The 16,712-nt window shown below is 33.5% G+C and overlaps 1 protein-coding gene across 1 annotated transcript in view; it reads left to right on the plus strand.

The window, feature by feature from the left end:
* LOC139503852 (uncharacterized) overlaps positions 1 to 16,712 on the plus strand; it is a 155,001-nt gene that overhangs the window by 121,799 nt on the left and 16,490 nt on the right. Inside the window, exons 75-85 of the mRNA XM_071293807.1 lie at positions 615 to 668; positions 1,286 to 1,693; positions 4,196 to 4,393; positions 5,172 to 5,237; positions 7,014 to 7,412; positions 7,761 to 7,958; positions 8,657 to 8,722; positions 11,413 to 12,003; positions 13,116 to 13,220; positions 15,399 to 15,716; positions 16,336 to 16,584. Coding sequence (XP_071149908.1) covers positions 615 to 668; positions 1,286 to 1,693; positions 4,196 to 4,393; positions 5,172 to 5,237; positions 7,014 to 7,412; positions 7,761 to 7,958; positions 8,657 to 8,722; positions 11,413 to 12,003; positions 13,116 to 13,220; positions 15,399 to 15,716; positions 16,336 to 16,584 — 2,652 coding nt within the window. The remainder of the gene's footprint in view (positions 1 to 614; positions 669 to 1,285; positions 1,694 to 4,195; positions 4,394 to 5,171; positions 5,238 to 7,013; positions 7,413 to 7,760; positions 7,959 to 8,656; positions 8,723 to 11,412; positions 12,004 to 13,115; positions 13,221 to 15,398; positions 15,717 to 16,335; positions 16,585 to 16,712) is intronic.

Here is a 16,712-nt window from a genome sequence, read left to right on the forward strand (position 1 = left end):
CATCGCTCTTAGGTCCTTATAATATGTTATTTTTTGACTATTTGTGGACCTATCCGCAAATTGTTAAAAAATAACATAAGGACCTAAGAGCTACGGTTCCTCAGCTACATATTGTCATTCTTCATGTTCTTAGGGATGATTTTTCTCAGTTGATAAAATTATTTAGTTGTGATTAGTTTTTGAAATAAAAAAAAAAGAATATTCTGGACTTTGTAAGAGGGGAGTAAAGGGGGGGGTATCTGTACGGAAGAACGCGAAATATAAATGTCTTGCATGTTGATCTCTTTACCAATTTCACAAAACACGATGAATAAAGAACCTTTATCACGGCTGCACATGAAACATAAATGGCAAAACACATTGCACAAAGATGCCCTTTTACCACCCTCTTGTAAGATCTTTTTGAAAGTTGGCTGGAAATGTTTTCAGATAAATTTCAAAACTTTCAATTAATTTCATGTGAACAAAATCATCTCTAGTTTATAATCATTGCTTTTATATGTATGAATATATGCTTTCCTGTATTGTAATGCTATATATTTGCTTTGCTGTTAATGTGTTGTTTTGTATTGTCTATATACATGTACATGTATCTGTGTATTCTGTGTAAACAGGGGTTCCACCAACAAGACGACCAAGGCCTTCTCCTAGCCCAACAACAACTACAGGTAAATCACAAAAAATTATAACTTGTGAAAAATGGAGTTTAATTAAATTACCAAATAATGCATCAATAAACTAATGTGTTGTAAATTTCTGTTCCTTTATCATAATCCAGCTGTCCTTAAGGAGGTAGACCTAGGTTAAGGGAAATAACTCTTAAAATCATCAGTACGTTTGTGTCAGCCATTTTCATAAATATGTTCTAAGCTTCTTGGATACATAGATTATTTTCAATCTGTTTCAGGTAAATGCTTAAAATTCATTGAGGAAACTTGACTTTTACAAACACATAACTGATTTAAAGAGTTATCTCCCTGTACCAAGGTCTACCCCCTTAATACACCCCTGTAACTATACCTGTTAAAACAATACCAATTTATTTGTAAATTTCTATACCATTTATCTTAATACAGATGCTTTAAATACACCCATGAAACTATACCAATATATAAAACCTGCTCAAGAGACCACCTGTATTAAGCCAAAACCTGTATTATAAGACCATGAATTTACAATACATCTGAAGCACATTTCGAAGAGACCACATTTCTGCTCTCCTATTAATGATCTCTTAAAACAGGTTTCACTGAATTTTAAATTTCTTCACCATTTATCATTACAGAAGCCATTACTAGACCCCCTGTGGTAATACGAACAACCACTGAAGCACCCCATGGATATGATTTAGTTGTTGTTATTGATTCTTCTGTCTCGCCACAACATTTCGACTGGTTTAAAAATTTCGCTAAGACTTTGCCTGACCAACTGGATGTTGATGGGGGTGAATATAGAATTGGACTGATGAGGTACAGCAGAACAGGTGATGTCCAATTCAATCTTGAGGATTATGTCAATGATGGTGCTGGATTTAAACGTGCCGTAGACAGGGTGTCATACAGAAACGATAGAGAGACTAATACAGATAAGGCCATTGATAAAGTGAGACAACGTATGTTTAAAAAGAGACAGGGGGATAGAGACTATGCCAGGAACTTCATCTTGTTGTTGACAGATAACGACAAGAGCGCAGGTAATAGAGCAAACATTTAACTTCAAGGGGGTTATGGTTTTTTGTGGGAGTCCGAATTCTATTTAGTTTTTCAACGCTATCAATTAAATTTTTTTTCCCCAAATTTCACACTATATTACATGTATAAGGTTTGGGAAAAATCTGGATTCAGAATTTTTCTTTTGTCATATAGTTTTTCATCAAATTGGGGATAATAAAAAAAAATTGAAAAAAAACGGTTTGGTAAGCCTCTTACAAAAATGTTGATGTTAATATTTTTCTGATATTTAACTAAATCTAATAGGTACCTAAGAAGATGTGGTATGAGCGCCAAGGAATCAACACTCCATCCAATTCACAATTTGTAAAAGTAAACCATTACAGATCAAAGTACGGTCTTCAACACAGAGCCTTGGCTCACACCGAACAGCAAGCTATAAAGGGCCTAAATATGACTAGTGTAAAACCATTCAAACACAGAACACACCTAACAGCAAGCTATAAAGGGCCTAAATATGACTAGTGTAAAACCATTCAAACAGGAAAACAGGAAAACAGGAAACACAGAACACACCGAACAGCAAGCTATAAAGGGCCTAAATATGACTAGTGTAAAACCATTCAAACAGGAAAACAGGAAAACAGGAAACACAGAACACACCTAACAGCAAGCTATAAAGGGCCTAAATATGACTAGTGTAAAACCATTCAAACACAGAACACACCTAACAGCAAGCTATAAAGGGCCTAAATATGACTAGTGTAAAACCATTCAAACACAGAACACACCGAACAGCAAGCTATAAAGGGCCTAAATATGACTAGTGTAAAACCATTCAAACACAGAACACACCGAACAGCAAGCTATAAAGGGCCTAAATATGACTAGTGTAAAACCAATCAAACACAGAACACACCGAACAGCAAGCTATAAAGGGCCTAAATATGACTAGTGTAAAACCATTCAAACAGGAAAACAGGAAAACAGGAAACACAGAACACACCGAACAGCAAGCTATAAAGGGCCTAAATATGACTAGTGTAAAACCATTCAAACAGGAAAACAGGAAAACAGGAAACACAGAACACACCTAACAGCAAGCTATAAAGGGCCTAAATATGACTAGTGTAAAACCATTCAAACACAGAACACACCTAACAGCAAGCTATAAAGGGCCTAAATATGACTAGTGTAAAACCATTCAAACACAGAACACACCGAACAGCAAGCTATAAAGGGCCTAAATATGACTAGTGTAAAACCATTCAAACACAGAACACACCGAACAGCAAGCTATAAAGGGCCTAAATGTGACTAGTGTAAAACCAATCAAACACAGAACACACCGAACAGCAAGCTATAAAGGGCCTAAATATGACTAGTGTAAAACCATTCAAACACAGAACACACCGAACAGCAAGCTATAAAGGGCCTAAATATGACTAGTGTAAAACCATTCAAACACAGAACACACCGAACAGCAAGCTATAAAGGGCCTAAATATGACTAGTGTAAAACCATTCAAACACAGAACACACCGAACAGCAAGCTATAAAGGGTCTAAATATGACTAGTGTAAAACCATTCAAACACAGAACACACCGAACAGCAAGCTATAAAGGGCCTAAATATGACTAGTGTAAAACCATTCAAACAGGAAAACCAACAGTCCAATCAATATAAAACATGATAAACTAGAAACACCTATAAACCACATCTGAAACTACTATAAGTTATACAGTTCACTACTGACCCCCTACGGATCCATAGAAGGTGAGTTAAATCTATAGGGGGTGCGGCCGTACCTATGGATTTTACTGACCCTCTATGGATTCTTAGGGGGGTCAGTAGTGGACCGTTTAACTAATTTATCGCACGCAGGACTTTTACTGCTGCGTTTTGTAGAAAAATAAACAATGATAGACAACAACATCAGTAGACGACCTCACCATTAACAGTCGGACATGACGTGCCACTGTCTGTTTGTTTGTTTTTGTTGTATATTTTAGTAACAATCCTATTGTTTGGATTTTAGACTAATAAAATTCTTATTCTTATTCTTATTCTTATTATTCTGAACCCCCTATGAAATATACTAACCTCCAGGCCCTACAGATTCATAAGGGGTCACCACGTGACACCTCTAAACCAATCACAACATGATATTTTACCAGTGGTGCGATAATATATCACATAGTTATGTAGTCTCAGACCACATCAACAAACAACAACCACTGAACAACATGTTCCTGAATTAGGACAGGTGCAAACAAATGATGCAGGTTTAAACGTTTTAAAAGGAACCAACCTTCACCCTTATCCATGTTATCTGAAACAATAGTGTTACTGTGTAACATCACAACATAGAAAGACACACTAAAAAACAGCTATTGAAATGGCTTAAATCAATCAAAAGAAAAATTAACACTAGTGTACATACACTGAATGAATAAATGAATATATGAATCTATTTATATGTTTGTCTAAGCAACAATTGAGGATTTTTTTTTCTATCTCTATAGATACCAATAGAGTCTGGGAAGCAGCTGAAAAGGCAGAAGATGAAGAAATCTTTATCTATACTGTTGGACTGGATATTGGAGACCGTACAGAGATTGACGAGACGTCATCTCACCCCCTCAGCACTTACGAGTACTTGGTTAGAAGGGAGAGCGACTTGTATGAACTTCCAGGACAACTCAAATATGCACTCAGAGATGGTAAATTACTTTTCAGTTAACTAATTTTTGTGCTATTTTCACATTTCTTGATCAGTGCTGTATTGATATCTATATTCTCAACTGAAAAGATAAATAAAACTGTATTATGAATTTACCTTTTGAATATTGGTAGGCAAACAGTACAATTAACAAAAAAAACTAAAACTGTTTAAACACTCCAAGGTAATTTAAAAAGTGGAGGCCCATTAAACCTAACAAAAATAAATGTTCAACTATATTCATCAATGGGACCAATTGAAAACAAATGTCATACTCCTGACTTGGTACTGGTGTTTACAAAGAAAATAGTTGGTAAAAGCTGGTTTAATAGCTCTTTTTATTTTACCCAGCCACGTATCTGATTTTTGGAAATAAAAAAAAACCAGTGAAATTAATTTTTTCGGTAGGTTGTCCATCTGTCTCTCTCAATCTGGTGAAAGATTTTGGTCAAGGTAGTTTTTGATGAAGTTAAAACTTAGTACAGATCTTCCCTATGATATGATATTTCAAATTTGATGTCATGGAAGAGTTTGGACCCCAATTTCACAGTTCACTATAAAACATAGAATATAATCTTGTTATAAAAAAATAATAGTTAGTAACTTACACATCAATCAGTTGATCTTTTTAATCAGATGAAACAAATTGCACTTGCTGTCACACAAAGTATATGTATAATAGTTTGTATTCATCATGCCATTCATGGTCTTATAATTCAAATCTTTAATTTAACTTTTATTTTGAATTATATGTCTGATTATCATTTCTTTATTCACAGAACCATTGAAAGCTCCACCAATGAGAAGACGTCCTAGGTTGACTACAACAACGACAACAACAACAAGTATGTTTATTGTGCTTTTAACCTGATAATGAAATATTTGCCGCTGGACATTACAGAAACAACAAATAAACGAGCCCAGTGCATCCACAATTTAATTAGAGAAAATTTTGGTAAAAAAAGCTCTCAGTGTCAGAACATGCTACTTTTGTCTTAAGGGGGCTTGCGGGTATAAATCATTTTTTTTTTAATATTGGATTTCGCTATATTTTTCTGTAAATGAACTTTATCATATACCTAATTGAAAAATAGAATAAAAAAAATGGGGTCACCGTGCATTTTAGCTCACAATCTGCCTCCTAAAGATATAGAAGCATACATTTTTGTAAAAGTCCTTTTTTTCTGATGAACTAATAGGAGAAACAGAGGTAATATCGAAATAAAATAAGAACTAAATTACAGAAATCGCTTAGATTTTACAATTATTTAGTTTATGTACAGCTTATTTGAAAACAATAATAATTTTTGCACCAAGGGGAGATAATTTGGAACTTTTTCAATGATATAAACATTTTAAAAGTCATCTGTTGCCAAACTGAATCAATTTGTTTGGGTGATTTTTGTACCATATCATAAGGTAATACTAATAGTGTAATAAATAAAATTTGTAATAAAAAAGAATGTTTAATTTTTTGCTGAAATTTTTGTACCTGCGAGCCTCCATAAGTTTTGGTAACTGCTAAAAATGAGAAAATTTAAATAATTAAACGTAGAAACATTTCACCAGCAACACTTAAAAAAATGACTTAAAGCTAGAATGAAACCCATTTTCTTCAGGTTTTTTTTATGTTTAAAGTGCACCAATTTATTTTAAAATCAAATGATAGTAAAGTTTGTGACGGAATTTGTCAAGCTTAATCCTCGTAATTCTTAAATTTGGTTAATTATCATTTATTTTTAAAATATACCTTCATCATGTTTTAAAATCCCCTTTATCATGTTTATTAGAGGTGGGTCATTTTAAAATGTATCAACCGTACCATATACGTTGACATATATGCATCTGCAGATATACCAAAAAATATTATGTGATCCCGAGATTAAGACTATTATACGTTTTCCCTCTGTCCTTCTGGTATCTTTGTCCCTCTTTTCCAACAATTAAGTCAGCTACAAATTGAATACTAGTATTTGTGCTCATTGTTGAAGGCTGTATTGTGTCATTTTGGTCTCTTGTCTGATTGGCAATCATACCACATCTTCTTTTTTATACAAATTAAATAATAGTATTAGAAATTAATTACATGCTCATCTGCATTATTGAAAGTATTTACAATTAAAGAATTTGTTAATATCTTTATACCAAGCGTTAGCGAGGTATTAAATGTTTACAAATATAATGCCTAACCATGTTAAAATGAGCATAGCGCATGGCATGGTAGAATTATTTCGATTCTAATAGGAATATTTTCACACTTTTGTACTTCGAAGCCGACCTATAGTAGACGCTCGAAATGTTGCCATTTTGGTTTGATGAACCAAAGACGTTAAAGAAAATTAACAGTTTATCAATAAAAAAAAAACTGAAACATTTAAATATACTTTTAGAATGTTTTTATTTAAATTCCTAGAGAGCAACACCAACAACAATGTCAATGTTGATCTCTGGTGGTGTTCAAAATTCATCTGACGTTGCAATTTCAACTGTGACGTCAATCAGGCGCAGCCCATGTTCTATTTGAATTAGAACATGGCTTTGTATCCAAAGCTAAAGAAGAACGTCATATTAGAATACCATATAGTATTTTGTTATTTTGTAATTTTTCAATTTCATTTCAGCAACAACTACAACTCCTCAGCCAACAACGACACCAAGAAACAATGGATATGATTTGGTTGTTGTTATTGATTCTTCTGTCTCACAACAACATTTCGATTGGTTTAAAAATTTCGCCAAGACTTTGCCAGACCAACTGGATGTTGATGGAGGAGAATATAGAATTGGTCTGATGCGATACAGTAGAACAGGTGATGTCCAGTTCAATCTTCAGGATTACGACAAAAATGGTGCTGGATTTAAACGTGCCGTAGACAGGGTGTCATACAGAAATGATAGAGAGACGAATACAGATAAGGCCATTGATAAAGTGAGACAACGTATGTTTAAAAAGAGACAGGGGGATAGAGACTATGCCAGGAACTTCATCTTGTTGTTGACAGATAATGACAAGAGCGCAGGTAAGAGAGCTACCATTTAACTTCAAAGTGGTGGGGGGGGGGGGGGGGGGTATGGTTTGTTGTTAGAGTCAAAAAACATTTTTGCACAAAATGCAAACTATTTTATTTAGTTTAGTTTCTCAACTCTGTCAATAAATTATTTTTTTTCTTCAAAATTTTAACACTTTAAGGTATTTTTGTCATCCCCCCTCCCCCATCCCTTGAAGTTTAATGTTATTTCCCTTAATGTAAAAGACTTTCTGAAATTTTGTAAATCCTCTAAGATTTTTATGAATACTTTAAAATTAGAAATTAAGGTTTGAATATAACAGTATAAAGTATGGGGAATTTTTTTCTTTATATTTTTAGATACCAATAGGGTCTGGGAAGCAGCTGAGAAAGCAGAAGATGAAGAAATCTTTATCTATACTGTTGGACTGGATATTGGAGACCGTACAGAGATTGACGAGACGTCATCACATCCCCTCAGCACTTACGAGTACTTGGTCCGAAGGGAGAGCGATTTGTACGAACTTCCAGGTCAACTGGGAAATGCACTCAGAGATGGTAAATTACTTTTAAGTTCTCAAATGAAAAGATAATTAAAAACAATAGCATCACATAACAGCTAAAAAGAGGGACGAAAGATACCAAAGGGACAGTCAAACTCAAAAATGTTGGAGTTTGAGCTAAATTTGAGCTAAATCGATCATAAATTAAAAAAAATCTTCATTGGTTTATTTACTTTAAATTAATTGTGTTGTATGATTTATAAGGAGAAATGATTAAGCATCAATCTGACATTTGATCATTGTAATCAGATCGCTGTAAAAAGTGAAATCACAAAAATATCAAACTCAAAGGAAAATTCTAAACGGAAAGTCCCTAATCAAATGGCAAATTCAAAAGCTCAAAACACTGTCATACAAATGGATAAAAACTGTCAAATCCCTGACTTGGTACAGGCATGTAACACATTACAATTGTGTGAGATTTTGGAGTGAAATATTTGCTGTGAAATGCAGCTTTAGTAGGTAGTTTGTATTCATCATGCTCTTATAAGTCAAATCAAGTCAAATAAGTCTATTTTTATCCATCAGGCTCTTATAATATAGGTAAAATCAAGCAAAAGACATCTGTTTTTATCCATCATGCTCTTATAATATAAGTCAAATCAAGCAAACTATATCTATTTTTATGGGTCATGCTCATATAAGTTTCGACAATTAACATATTGAATGACTGATTATTATCTCTATTTTTAGAACCATTGAAGGCTCCACCGATGAGACGACGTCCTAGGTTGACTACAACAACGACAACAACCACAAGTATGTGTATAGTTGCCATGATGGCTTTTAACCTGAAGTATTTGCCACTGGTCTTAAGAAACAACAAATATACAAGCCCTGTATCAAGAATTTTACAAAGAAGATTAAGCTTTTTTATAATTACTGTATAAATGAGTTCCTGGGTAGTACTTGTTATTTTGGTATATCAATACTACTTTGGCAATGGCTTAGAATGAGAATATTTATAAGAATTCAACATAAAAAGGACTCTGAATCAATTTCACCAACCACACTATAGAGGTTGAAACAGCTTTTTTCCATATATTTTTTTATATGTAAAGACAGTATTAAAGTACACTAATTTATTTACAAACAAATATTTATAGTAAAGTTTGTGACCGAATCAGTCAAGCTTCATCCTAGTAATTCTTAGGTTTTGTAATAATTTTTTTTTTATCTCTCCTGGCCCTTCAAGCTAATGAGCTTTTCTCATTACTTGGCATCCTTCGTCCGTCATCCCTTGTCCTTAGTTGTCATCGTCGTTGTTGTTAACTTTTACAAAAACCTTCTCTGATTTTAAAAATCTCATGTAAGTTCATCTTTATTTAAACGATGGTTAGATTATCAAAGTTATAAGGGATTTTAAAATCAATTTAGTCTTATATTATAACATGGAATTACTATTGAAATTTAAATAAGAAACACTAAATGTGGCACCATGGTCCTAAATTTGATATTTACATTGGGTTCCTTGCAGCAATAACACAGAGACAACAATGATTTTCAATTTGTCACCAAGATCTTCTGCTGTATATACATATACAGGGGCCTCTTCTGCTATATATACATGTACAGGGGCCTGAGGGCAGAGACAAGAAACCATTTCCTGTGACAAGCTTCTACATTAGCCTCCTTAAGTTATAATGAATTTAGACCAATGCATTTACAGTGGATTTATTTATTTTCATGAATTAAGGACACATATATTATATTGGTGTAAAATAATATGAAATTTTGTGGTTTTACAAGAGTGGATACAAACCTTAGAAAATTTGAATTATTGGTTAATCCATAGATGTAATACCCATAGATAAAGCTCGCCAAAAGTTCCCCACTGTTCTCTATTGTTAGATACAAAGAACCATGACCAAATTGACTGTCTTTGATGTTATATGTGTGTTGTATTCAATCAAGTAACTCTAGCCATATTTCTTATCTGTTGATCTCATTGACCAGTCCAGCATAATAGATTTTCTTAAATGTCTTCTCGAGTTATGTCCCTTCTGTTGTTAATATATGTCTATTTTTAGCACACTGGACAGACAAACAGAATGGTCAAAAAATGGATGAAATCGATCAAAAATTGCGCATTTTACGAGGGAAATATTGAACTAAATTCAAAAATGTAGTTTTTAGGCTTGTGTCTTCATATTTCATAAAAACTGTGTTCCTGTTAGTTCCTGAAAATGGGAATAGCACCTTTCTGTGCTTCTGAAATACACCTTTTCTTTGATATGCTTCATTAAGGTGTCGAACTGCGTCGAATTTGGGGAAAAAATAATAAGAAAGTACATTATTTTCCTTTTTTCATCAGGTTTTCTGGTTTTAAAAGAGAAATTGTCTTTTTAAAATCATTTTTATATTTTTCAGAATAAGTTAGTTAATATATTATTTCATAGATGAATTTTATATATTTTATGGCTAATTACAAAAATTATAATAATTTCATTCAAGTGGTTTATGAAATATGTATTTATAATTACTGTAAAGAGTTTTAAGTTTAGTGAAATAACAAAACATACAACATGTACAATGCATTGAAACTAATTTTTGGAGCATACATATTTTCAACTTGTTTTATGTTTTCTAACAATTATATTTTCAATAAACTTGTTTATAAATAATAGTAAACATTGTTAATTATAAGATAGAGTTAAATTGATATAAAATTTAAACAGGATCAAAACAGAAGTTCTGCCTAAAAAAGAAAAATATTCATATTTATTAGTTTCTTTTCGAGAATAATTTGTTATATTGTTTTATCTAAACAAATATTATTTTTTATAATCAAGTCAATATAAAATATATTTTTTGATTTTGTTTCTTTCTGATTTTTAGCATGTTTAATTGCTAAGTAGCTTTTAATTGTCAGTTTTCTATTGTCATGATTGTAAATCTGCACCTCCATGACCAACTGGTTCATGTCATTATCAGATAAGTGTGAAAGCCATTACAACGCACATATAACCTTTGAAGTCAGGGTTGAGCTTCATCTATGGGTATTACATCTATGGTTAATCTGTACCCACGAAATCCACAAAAAATTGGAATCCAACAAATAATGATGAATGAACAGTATTATAAGTGGATTGGAAAACTTTTTTGCCTGATGTTATATTGTTTTTATGACCCATTTATAGGCATTATGTTTTCTGGTCTGTGCATCTGTTCGTTTGTCCATCTATCCATTTGTTTGTCCAGCCGTCTGTCCCGCTTCAGGTGAAAGTTTTTGGTCAAGTTTGTTTTTTATGAAGTTGAAGTCAGAACAAATTGAAACTTAGTATGTACATATGCATGTTCCCTATGATATGATCTTTCTAATATTTATGCCAAATAAGAGTTTTTATTCCAATTCCACAGTCCATTGAACATATAAAATGATAATGCGAGTGGGGCATTCGTGTACTATGGACACATTCTTGTTTTTAATTTTTTCAATTTTATTTCAGCAACAACCACAACTCCTCGTCCAACTACTACACCAAGAGACTCTGGATATGATTTGGTTGTTGTTATGGACTCATCCGTCAAACCGGAACATTTCCGCTGGATGAAAAGTTTTACTAAATCTTTATCCCGACAAATCAGTGTTGACGATCAGGAAGTTAGAATTGGTGTTATGAGATACAGTACATATGCTGATAGACAGTTTGACTTGAACCGATATTCAAACAGCGATGAGATGGTAAGGGCTATTGATAGGATATCCTACCGCCCCGGATCAACTAACACGGCAAAGGCTTTAGATGCTGTAAGAACGAGAATGTTAAGATCATCTAATGGGGATAGAGACTATGCTAGGAACTTTGTGTTGCTGTTGACTGGACAAGACAAGAGCTTGAGCACTAACGATGCATGGAGAGCTGCTGAAAGGCTCGAAGATGATGGTGCTGGTCTTTTTGTCATTGGTTTAGACATTCAAGACGAAACAGAGCTTGACGAGCTATCGTCACATCCACTTTCTACGTACCAGTTCTTAACCAGGACTGAGTCAGAACTTCTAGAACTTCCAGGACAGATAGATTTTGGATTGAAAGGAAGTAAGTACAGTTAAATTATAGGGAGATAACTCTGTAAAAATCATAACATTTAATCACATTCTATTGTCAGAGTTCGCGAAAACTTCGTTTGACCCGTCGGTCATGGGACCGACAAAGCAAGATTATTTGTCAGTCCTACAAAATTTTAGCCAGTCCTAAAAAATCTGTCAATTTGATCCTAAAATAAAAATAATAACATATTTTATCCAAAAGTATCTTTTATTATTATTAGTTTTATTTTTCACAGCCACGGACAAATTAATAATGAAGTACGAGTTCTGATCGTCTGATTGTTCTTAATTAAAGTCATTTCTCTATCTATTTCATCAACTGAATCATTTTCTCAGTATTTGTTATCTCCATCTAAGATTTCAATCGCCGATTGTTTGCCAAGAACAAATTTAGCAGGCCACGTGTAGATCGGCACTTTGTTGTCCTTAGGTTTCAGTTTGTTTATAACAGGAAACCAGTACCGGAAATTAGCAGCAGGTACATCTGAAGACCGATGTAAACACATATTGGAATTAGTTGCGGTACAACTAATTATCGATAAAAAAGGAACTACAACGGCCGTTTTTACATCGGTCATCAGGACCGGCACTAGCTTTCAAAATACTGGTCCGAGTCTCATTTTGACCGATAGGACCGACAGGACCGACCATTTTCGTGAACTCTGTATTGTTTATGAAAAACTGTAAATTTAGAAACTATTGCGTGCATTTACAAAAAAATATTGTGATTTTGTCATTTTAGACTTGAATGCAATTGTAGTTTTTGCAATTAGTGAAAAATCTGTTTAATTCTTATTTAAAATTTCAAAATGTTAGTTTAAATTATTGCAATTATATCCGTGTGGCATTCTTTGGCAATAATGAAAACATTGTAATAATTTCTGAATTTACAGTACTAGATGAATAAGGAATTCCTGCACTTTGTTATTTTATAATGCTTATCTTTATATATCATGTCAAAGTAGAACTTATTGTTCAAGGATGCAGTTACACCATTATGTAGCTATAGTGTAACTTATTCCTAAAAAAACTCTTCTCTTCATTGGTTATTAAAATTAATGTATTATTATTATATATAAAATATTTAATTTTCTATTGCAGTGTCTAAAATTCCAGACTGGCCTCCATTCAGACGAAGACCAGTAATTACAACTACATTACCCCCTACAACAACATACAAACCACGCCCACCACGCCCACCAGGATGTAAGTACACGCCCACTAAGATATAAATACACGCCCACCAGGATGTAAGTACACACCCACTAGGATATAAATACACGCCCCCAGAATGTAAGTACACGCCCACTAGGATATAAGTACATATAAAAAAAGAAGATGTGATATGATTGCCAATGACACAACTCTCCACAAGAGACCAAAATAACTCGGAAATTGACAATTATAGGTAACCGTACAGCCTTCAATAATGAGCACATACCATACCGCATAGTCAGCTATAAAAGGCCCTGAAATGACAATGTAAAACAATTCAATCGAGAAAACTTAAACGGCCTAATTTATATAAAAAAATGAACGAAAAACAAAATTGTAACACATAAACAAACGACAACCACTGAATTACAGGCTCCTGACTTGGGACAGGCTTATGTTCACCTGATTTAATTATACTAGATTTGTTTGCATCAATGAAATTCCTGTAAAGAAAGATAACTGCATTTTTTTTCCCCCTGAGTACCGAAAAAATTATAATCTATAGTCATCATATATATGTACGTGATGATTGATTTTGGGTTGGCTTATGTCCAGTGGCAAATATGTCATGCATTATCTATACATGGATTTGATTAGTTTAAGCAACATAATTAATGGCATAGGATATTTTTTTTGTAATGCAAATTAAAGAATCATTGTTTTTAATTTACAATCAATAAATTAAAGTAAACCATTATACTGGCAGAGTACAGCCTTTAGAAGAGCCTTCAGTTGTCTATGAAGGCCCCAAAATATAAATAGTGTAAAACCATTCAAATAGGGAAACCAAGGGTCTTATCTATATATTAAAATCAAGAAACACAGTAAGAACAAAATCAACAAATGGCAACCACTGAACAACAGATTCCTATGTTTAACAATTTTTATAGATTGTAATTTAAGTTCTTCTTAAAAGCATGTACATCAGAAGCAGATTCTGGATTAATCTGGTATTGTCGGCCAGATTGTAATTTTAGTTTTATTTATTTACAGCATGTACTTCAGAAGCGGATTCTGGATTAATCTGGTATTGTCGGGCAGATTGTAATTTTTTTCGCTCATCTGGGCCGAAGGGCCAAATGAGCTTATGACATCACTTGGCGTTCGTCGTCGTCCGTCGTAAACTATTTCAAGAATCTTCTTCTCTGAAACTACTAGGCCAAATACTTCCAAACTTTAACTGAATGTTCCTTAGGGTATCTAGTTTATAAATTGTATCCAAAGTTTTGATCTATCAACAAACATGGTCGCTAAAAATAGAACATAGGGGTCAAATGCAGTTTTTGGCTTATATCTCAAAAACGAAAGCATTTAGAGCAAATCTGACATAGTAAAAATGTTCATTAGGTCAAGATCTATCAGCCCTGAAATTTTCAGATGAATCAAACAACCCATTGTTAGGTTGCTGCCACTTAATTGGTAATTTTAAGGAAATTTTGCAGTTTTTGGTCATTATCTTGAATATTATTATAGATAAAGATAAACTGTAAACAGCAAAAATGATCAGCAAAGTAAGATCTACAAATAGGTTAATATGACCAAAATTGTCAATTGACCCCTTAAGGGGTTATTGTGCTTTAATGACAATTTTTCACAATTTGTTCATCATATTTGCTAACTTTAAAAAAAATCTTCTCCTCTAAAATTACTCAACCAAATTCAACCAAACTTCATTTGAATGATCAGTAGGGTGTATAAAATAAAGTTTGTGTTTTATTTTCTATTTTATCAAAAAACATGGCCGTCATGGCTAAATATAGAACACAGGGTAAAATGCAGTTTTTGGCTTTAGTTAATAAGGCATTGTTTACCAGATGAGCGATTCAGGCTCTTGAGAGCCTCTTGTTTTATTTATTTACAGCATGTACATCAGAAGCGGATTCTGGATTAATCTGGTATTGTCGGGCAGATTGTAATTTTAGTTTTATTTATTTACAGCATGTACATCAGAAGCGGATTCTGGATTAATCTGGTATTGTCGGGCAGATTGTAATTTTTGTTTTATTTATTTACAGCATATACATCAGAAGCAGATTCTGGATTAATCTGGTATTGTCGGGCAGATTGTAATTTTTGTTTTATTTATTTACAGCATGTACTTCAGAAGCGGATTCTGGATTAATCTGGTATTGTCGGCCAGATTGTAATTTTAGTTTTATTTGTTTACAGCATGTACTTCAGAAGCCGATATTATTTTTGTTCTGGATTCATCTGGTAGTGTTGGGCAGTATGACTTTTATAATACTCTAAACTTCACCTATAATGTCGTGAATGATCTGGAGATTGACAGCGGTAACTTCAGGGTAGGGGCGGTCACCTTTAGTGATAACGCAAGACAAGAATTCTATCTGAACTCTTATAACAAGATGCAAGACATTGAGAGAGCTCTGTCAAGGATTCGTTACGTCTATGGTTCTACCAATACAGCTGACGCTCTAAGAATGGTCAGAGAGACAATGCTTACAACATCGAATGGAGACAGACCTGGTAAGATTTACAGAAAATTGATAGGGCCACCCTTAAAAATATTTTGTTTTTTTACCAAACTTTACTGTGGGTAGGTACATGTAGGTTGGGGTTTTTTTTTTGGCAAAGAGAATTGAAGTGTTGGATGTTCATGTCTGATTAAGTATGGAGTAGAAAGCTATTTTTACAGTAGTGGAAGTTAGAGTTACCTTGGATAGAAAACTAGCCTACTAAAAATCTGAATAAAATTTTATCATTGGTTGAATTTTCATTGATGAGTACATTTAAAACCATTCAAAATGTTTTGGTTTACCCTTTTGAATATGGGATATTATCCAGAATGCATCAGTTTTGAAATGACAGGTTGCCATTGGCCATTAAATATGTTATCCATCTATCAGTTTGATTGTTTGATTATAAAATTGAGAAAGGAAATGGGGAATGTGTCAAAGCGACAACCCGACCATTAAGCAAATAACAGCCGAAGGCCACCAAGGGGTCTTCAATGTAGCGAGAAACTCTCGCACCCGGAGGGGTCCTTCAGCTGACCCTTAAAAAATATGTATACTAGTTCAGTGATAATGGACGTCATACTAAACTCCCAATTATACACAAGAAACTAAAATTATGTACATTGTAGGAGTACCAAATGTGGTTGTTATAGTAACAGACGGAGAATCTAATATTAGGCACACTGAGACTTTACCGCAAGCTAAGTTACTGAAAAACATGGGTGCAACCTTGATAACGGTAGCTGTTGGCTTTGATCAAACGTCTCCTGAGTTGACTGGATTGACCTCTGAACCTGTACAAGATAATTTGATACGAGTCACTAATTATGATGCACTTTCACAGCTGAGAGAAAAACTGGTGGAGCCTTTATGTAAAGGTAATGTATAAAAAATAAATAGTATCATCTCTGGAACTTTTATGTATTAGTAAAGTTACCCCTTGAAATCAGGAACAACACAATGTATGGCCATGATTAACATAATTTCCCCCTACCATACCATGTTA

Source organism: Mytilus edulis, chromosome 14, assembly GCF_963676685.1.
Source record: "Mytilus edulis chromosome 14, xbMytEdul2.2, whole genome shotgun sequence".
Lineage (NCBI taxonomy): Eukaryota > Metazoa > Mollusca > Bivalvia > Mytilida > Mytilidae > Mytilus > Mytilus edulis.